Source organism: Urocitellus parryii, chromosome 12 (assembly GCF_045843805.1).
Source record: "Urocitellus parryii isolate mUroPar1 chromosome 12, mUroPar1.hap1, whole genome shotgun sequence".
In the NCBI taxonomy this organism is placed as follows: Eukaryota; Metazoa; Chordata; class Mammalia; order Rodentia; family Sciuridae; genus Urocitellus; species Urocitellus parryii.
Genome location: NC_135542.1, coordinates 37910122 through 37917464, shown reverse-complemented (window position 1 = coordinate 37917464; position 7343 = coordinate 37910122). Strand labels below are relative to the sequence as shown.

Here is a 7343-nt window from a genome sequence, read left to right as displayed (position 1 = left end):
TGCTGAAAGTTTCCTTTAAACAGATTAGGAAACAATCTGAGTTAAGAGAAATGAATTCCCACATTACTGAGCTGATGGGAGGTAGAATCCTAAAATCTCTTCCCAACTTACATCTGGCAATGCAAGGCAAAGGGTTCATTTTAGTGTCACACAAGGGTAAGGACAATATAACCCGAATTTATTAACTTTAAACAACAATAATTTAAGATACAAGAGTCCCATATTATAGGAATTTAAAGATTATACAATAAAAGGAAACTGACAAATGGTCAGCTAATACACAACCCAATCAGTTAACAAACAGGGCCAAAGATCAATACAAGTCATGAACCATCTTCTGTGTAACACCTTGGGTAGATTGATCTAAACTGGCTGTTAAGTATACCTCTACCTGAAATTAACGTTTGAATGGAACATGTCTTAATAGAATTTTCCTTCCTGTTAAACAATTCACCAGGTGATGCTCATATTCAGGCAAATGTTTGAATAGTTAGAATGACTTCAAGATAATACTGGGTGATTTTTTTCCCCCAAAACAAATAAAACCTAAACAGACAGAGTAAAACATATTTTTGAATTAAAGAGACAAGTAAAAATGATCAAGTCTCAACAGTACCTACTTACAAAATTAGAAATAAACAATAACTAGGAGAGCCAATTTCAGTTCTGGTTTCACCACTATTAATAGGAAAGCTGTGGGAATCAAATGTAGCAGTGTTGGGACCAAGTCACTTTGGGACAGGTCACTTTGTTTGAGGACAACCTGAAAAGTCATAATAGCATTTTAAATCCAAAGCCCTTTTAAGTCTTTCCACACCAAGTAGAAATTGAGGAAAGTACAATCTGAGAAACAATGATACTGTTCCTCACATGTCACTGGGTCACTAGCAGTCACCCAAATCACACCTCAATTCCCAGTGACTTAAGTCAGAAGCTCCTTGCCCTGAAACACATCATCCTTCAGTCGAGCAAGACGTGCTGACACCCTACCTGGGGTCCAGAGTAAAATACACAAATCATCTTCTATTGGCACCAGCTGACTAAAGTCTACATACACACAGGACTGACTTAAAAATTCTCCAGTTCATTAAAGAAAACAAAATCTAAATTACATGCTTAGTCAATAGTTCAGTGAATTTTGAATTGGCCATTAGTGGTAAGTACAACACTTTGCATTTGTTGTAGAAACCAAACAAATCAGGCTTTTCCCTTGAAAATACAATGTTCATTTGTGTGTAAAGTGCCAGTTTTATTTACAAACTAGTTAAGTAAACTTTAAAGTCTTCTTTGTAGCAGTGAGACTGACATCTGAACTGTCTGGTGGTTGTAAAGGTTCAATCCTGCTGGGGCAGGCTTGCTTGAGGGTTCCCTCACTTTGAAGCTGGATCGTCATCGTCAGTGCTGTGAAGCTGGACAGCTGCTTGCCAAAGCCAACAAGGATTCTGAGGTAGCTACACAGTTTTTTAGACGCCATTAATGAACGTATGGACAATGGTGTAGCTGGTGGATTCATTTTAGCTGATTTTGGGGGATGGCAGGTGGGTGATAAGGGAGGGGGGAAAAAAATCAGCCAAATAAAAGCACATCTTCTGTTCATTTAAAAGTCAGCATCCAAGGTAAAAGAATTATCTGTTGGATTTGACATCACTCCCATCCTCTGATACTCGCCTACTCTCTTCTCAAAGAAGTTAGTCTTCCCTTCTAGTGAAATATTCTCCATAAAGTCAAATGGATTTTCTACTTTGAAAACCTGAAAAAGTTCACATCAAGACATAAGTACAAAAAAAAAAAAAAAAAAAAAGAGAGACCCTAAGTACAAAACTCCAATTTCAAAAGAAGCGGAAGACTACAAACAATGCTTTACCTTGTTAAAGCCCAGCTCCAGCAAAAGCCTATCTGCCACAAATTCAATGTACTGCTTCATCAAAGTGCAATTCATCCCAATTAGCTTCACAGGCAAGGCTTCTGTGAGGAACTCCTAGAGACAAAAAACAATTTGAGTACCCCGAGGCATGAAGATATCCTCAAGCAAGCACCAGTGACCCTCACCTAGCACCCACCTGTTCTATCCTGACAGCATTGATAATTATTTCTTTGACTCTCTGCTCTGATGGTTTGTGCAGCAGGTGTTTGAACATCAGGCAGGCAAAGTCACAGTGTAAACCCTAGAAGAAAGTTCGAGATCATGATAAAGTCAGAATTCTATTGTTAACATGGAATATGAATTGCTTCATTCTTTCCTATATCCTCATACAACTTGCCTGGCCACACTGAGAGCACGTCAACTGTGGACTGTCAAGGGGACAACGAATGACTGTCCACTCTGCTGATGTCAATGAGGCAGACCTCAGCCCCACCCAAGGCTCTCAAAGCTGCCCCCTACGTAACAGGCCAGGCCTTTTCCTCACTGCCCTGTGGCGTCCAAAAAGGAGTGAAAACTTTGCACAAGTATTCTTTTCACAGCCATGGGCTCCATAATTTTGCCTCTATCCCCAGAGGGACAGGACAGTTACCTTTTAGATGCTCAAGTACTAAGGATGCAATTTCAAGTGAAACAAATCTGCAAACCTGAGTGCATTAAACCCAATAAGCTCCAGTTTATCTTCCTACAAGGGAAGATCAGCTGTTTGATCTGCCCATTGGGCTCCAGAAATGGGAGGGTTCATGCTCCTTGCCCTTCTGATGCGATTTAAACCAGACAGTCTGGGCATCTTCACCTTCCTTTCCTCAGTTTAATCCAAGTGCCTATAAAGGCAAGCTGGAACCAAGTGGATTATTTCATCAGGAAGCTTACCAAACTTTGAAATATAGTAGGCTCCATGAACCCAACTACCATGTACACTATAATGCATAATGCACCAATAAAAGAAAAAAGTCGATTAAAAGTAAAAAAAAAGAAAAAAAAAATACATGCACGTACAGAATCACAGAATATTAAACAAAATACTCCCCAAAATCCCATCAAGTACTCTTAGTTTTGTGCTCTTATACATATACATATAATAAGTATGTGCATAGGAATGTATTATACTGAAGATGAGTAGAATATTGATACACAAAGCACTTCATTCTTTTCGGAGTATGTATGCAGCTGAACTCTTAAATGTGGAGGTGATGCCATTTGATAACCTTCAGTGCACACAAGGGTGGGCCTAAGAGTTGCAGGTATTTGGTGTGCCACTTTAGCCAGTTTGATTTAGACTCACCTCATCTCTGCTAATAAGTTCATTGGAAAATGTGAGGCCAGGCATCAGTCCTCGTTTCTTGAGCCAGAATATTGATGCAAAAGAACCAGAAAAGAAGATTCCCTCCACAGCAGCAAAGGCTACAACACGTTCTCCTGTTGAAGAGTTAATATCAAAATGTTCTTTGTGAGCAACTGTTGGTATTCACAGGAGGCCAACAGCCCAGTAAAAAAGAAGCCCAGGTTTAACTAGGACCAAGGGCTTCCTTACCATAGGTAGCCTCTTTGTCCCCAATCCAACGCAAGGCCCAATCGGCTTTCTTCTTCACACAAGGCATTGTTTCAATGGCATTGAAGAGAAATTCCCTGTAGGTATAGTAATACATCATGAGCAATGATGGTGAAGAACTGACCCCAAACTTCTAAACAAGAGCACTAGGTTAAAGGTCAAATGTAAGGGTTTACCAATTCTCTCCCCCAAAGGAAGGACTCAAAAAAAATTTATTTTTCCTTTTTACTGGTCAGCTTTTCCCTCCAGATTTAAAAAAACTCAACATTCATTTGACTTATGTTACACACAAATTTAGGTATTCTTTAGTTCATATTGAGCTCCAACATCTACTTACACTAAAACTCAGTCCATTATACCAGGATTATCTATTTTTACAGTGCTGGGGATTGAACCCAGGCCCTCACGTGGTGAGCGATCTGAGTTCTACTCCCAGTCCTTTCACAGATTTTACTGAAGATGCCCAGGATGGCCTAGAACTTTCAATCCACTGGCTTCAGCCTTCTGAATAGCTGGAATTCCAGGCATTCACCACTAGACCTGGCTCTCCAGAACTTATGGGCTTCCTCATTTCAAATCAAGATCATAGTTCACAGGCCCTACCTTCTTTAAATTTAAAGAACCATAAAATCTTAACTGCTATGCTGACTACTATCCCACTAAATGGACAGTCCTATCAAAGACTATACTGGGTACATTAGCTGGGCCAATTGCCAACTATATAATTAAACCAAGAAGGTATCCTTACCACCACTCTCTGCCTCCCATTTATTCTGGGGTCCACTTGGGAGTGCAATGACATCCCTGCCCCTCCTTCCCAGATGACCTTGTTATCTGAGGCCAGTCATCAGCACCAAGCCAGCTTCATTCTCCTTGCATCTCAATGTCCACTTCCACTCAAAACCTCAGCCTGCCTCTCTCTTGCTTTTGAGGATTAACCACCAGACCTCCCTGACCATACTTACCCCTTTGGGTAACTTACCCAATCATGGCTCTGTTATCTTTCCTATTTCTATCTATAAACATGTCTAAATCTCTTTACTCCCAAAGAGTTTCTTCAAACAACCCATTGCTGACGTCCTCTTCTCTCCAATCTCCAAAACATAAATGGACCTCAAGCTACCTTTATTTTTCTACGATCCCCTAATACAAACTAATTTCAGCTCAACTATCTTCCCTGTGCCTAAATTAATCTTATGGCTCAAAGCTGTCCATATCATATGTCTAGATCTTAATTTTCTGTACTATATTATAAACTTCCTAAGAGGTAAGTTACATCTTTATCCTTCCTTATCACCCTGTCCCAACCCTACTCTATAAGTATAATTTGCCAAACCTCAATGTTACTTTTTCACTCAACCTCTAAAGATGTTTTTCAAAAGAAAACATTAGATTTTTACATAGTATACTTCTAACTCTAATTAAGTGAATTTAGGCCCCTTATTCAGAGCAAACATGACCATGGGTGCTAGAAGTTTATAACAATCTGCTTAGTCATTCTAGAAACATTTTTATCCCTTTGAAAAAACTTGAAGTTATTAAGGGAATCCAAAACATCCTGGCATACCATTTGAATACCCACCTTTCTTTGGGGTCTTTAATGTAAGTGTCAATAAGGAGACTATACATTTCAGAATGTATGTTTTCCATGGCAATTTGGAAGCCATAGAAACAGCGGGCTTCTGTAACTTGAACTTCTTGGCTAAATCGCTCCACCTAGTGGTAAAACACATCAAAAGTTTGAGGAAAAAAGTTGGCGGGAAGTCAGTCAATGGATACTAGTAGCATCAGTCAATTCTTTGTATCTTTAAAAGGTTTGCTTCTTTCAAATTTTCACAATTCTGTGATAAGCAAAACATTTTATATGGTATGCTCAACTTATAGATCAAGAAAGGAAACAGATAACTCCTATTTTATAGGATTTCTATGAACAGTAATTATTGATTCATTCCTTACTAAATCATTTCAAGAAAGACCCACTACTGATGCAGGGCACAATGGCACATGCCTATAATCTCAGCAGCGAGGAAGACTGAGGCAAGAGAATCACAAGTTCAAAGCCAGCCTCAGTAACTTAATAGAGGCACCAACTCAAAAAAAAAAAAAAAAAAAAAAAAAGATCTATGCAACCCAAATGTTAAAACAGCAAGCCACAAAAAGGTGAGAACAAATGTGGCATCTACAGGGAATACATGTATTACTGCCACTTATAATGGAAGGGGGGATACCATAAACTGCAAAGTATTGCAAAACAGGAAATGCCATGTAATATAAGGTCTAGCTTGTACGTGCACATACGCTCACCGTATGGAAAAAAAAAAAAAATCAAGATGAGAAAAGCACACTAGTTCTAACTTAAATCTTTAAAAGTGAAGACTTTTTCCACACTCACCAAATTCTCATTTACTATGCCATCACTTGCTGCAAAGAAAGCCAGAACGTGGGATATAAAATATCGTTCCTCAGGCTTCAGGGATTCCCAGTGCTGAATGTCCTTGGAAAGATCCACCTGACATTTGGAAGTTCACAACAGTTAGTATTAGGGAAGAGATTCAAGTGTGCAAGAGCTCACAAATACGTACTCTAAATTTCTTTTAAGTCCACTACACCATTTGATCACTAAACTCTTCCAGATTCCCTCTGCCAGTGAGTGCATCTAGCATCCTCAGTGGAATGTAGTGCATGTCAAACCAGCTATAAGTGCCCTGTAGGGGTCTTTTAGGGTCAAAGCAGTGGCCAGTTCCTGAATGTGATTACCTCCTCGGCTGTCCAAAAGGAAGCCTCAGCTTTCTTATACATCTGCCAGATGTCATGGTATTCGATAGGAAAGATGACAAAGCGGCGGGGGTTCTCTCTCAGTAGTGGTTCATCCTCCACGCTGAGGGCAGGTACTTTAGTTTTCTGTTGGGAAAAGTTGGTTAAAAAAAAAAAAAGTGTTGAGCGGACCACATGAAATTGCCCTTTCCTCTGGTCAAAATTATCGGGAATTTCATGTGGCTCAATGCATAACCATTAGCTGTCACTTTGCTTTCCATCTGCACAGAAGGACCACAGGACCCATGGGGGCACTTTGGCGGGAAAGGACCGCGGGGAGGGGAGCAGGCCCTACAGCTGAGGAGACAATGCTGCTTTGGCGCCAAGGCGGGCTCCTGGGGACGCCCCCTGTCGGCGGCGCCACTGGCCCCCAGAGAGCTCGGACCCTTCTCTCACCCCACGCCGGCCACTCACCGGCTCCTCGGGATCCTGGAAGATCCTCCTCGCGGTCTTGCTGGCCAGGACGCGGGTCGCGTTGAGGGCCGGGGGCTGCGGGGAGACGCACGTGAGCGACGGCGGGAGTCCCCCACCCTCCCGGCCCGCCGCCGACCGGCTCTGGCGGGCACTCACCGTGTTCTCCTTGTCGGCCAGGCTGAGCCTCTTCAGCGGCGAGACCTGCAGCTGCTGCTGGTCCGCGATGGTGGCGAGTGGGGTGCGGACTGAGAGCATGGTGGTGGCGGTGGCAGACGTGGAGACGGCGGCGACCGAAGTGGCTAAGCAGGACCCCGAACACTAGCGGCGCCCCCAGCCCTCGCTCTTTAAATCCCCCGCCCGACTGCGCGCGCAGGGGGCAGGGCCCGGAGCTTGGCTCTTCCCATTGGAGGATCCCGGCCCCGCCCCGCCCCCGCGGCGCGCGGGAGATTCAAGCGCCGAGCGGGAGTGCTACCTCGCCCCGTTCTGGAGCGCCGGCCGGGCGGGGACGCCGGGGCCCTTCCCTCGCGAGCTGCTAGCACAAAGACCAGCCCGGGGCGTGTCGGCGGCCGTGGCGCGCGCGGGCACTTGCTGGACCGGAACCGTTTGGGATTGCGAGAGGCGCCACGATTGGAGCCCGCCAGG

The 7343-nt window shown here is 43.2% G+C and overlaps 1 protein-coding gene across 1 annotated transcript; it reads right to left on the bottom strand.

The window, feature by feature from the left end:
* Positions 1–1597: 1597 nt before the first annotated feature.
* On the bottom strand, positions 1598–6997 carry Rrm2 (ribonucleotide reductase regulatory subunit M2). Its single transcript, XM_077791986.1, has 10 exons — positions 6858–6997; positions 6702–6776; positions 6231–6374; positions 5866–5982; positions 5056–5189; positions 3456–3550; positions 3207–3340; positions 2061–2165; positions 1865–1978; positions 1598–1750 (listed from the first exon to the last, which is right to left on the bottom strand). Exons 1-10 carry the CDS (start codon positions 6954–6956, stop codon positions 1598–1600), a joined length of 1170 nt encoding a protein of 389 aa, XP_077648112.1. The 5' UTR covers positions 6957–6997.
* Positions 6998–7343: the final 346 nt, after the last annotated feature.

What these genes read in the sequence shown, in the direction of transcription:
- Rrm2 (XM_077791986.1), bottom strand. Translation starts at nt 6,956, where the DNA reads ATGCTCTCAGTCCGCACCCCACTCGCCACCATCGCGGACCAGCAGCAG. An exon ending in ATTAAAGACCCCAAAGAAAG is followed by an intron (nt 3,551 to 5,055) that starts GTGGGTATTCAA and finishes CTATACCTACAG; the next exon opens with GGAATTTCTCTTCAATGCCA. An exon ending in GGACAAAGAGGCTACCTATG is followed by an intron (nt 3,341 to 3,455) that starts GTAAGGAAGCCC and finishes ACTCTTCAACAG; the next exon opens with GAGAACGTGTTGTAGCCTTT.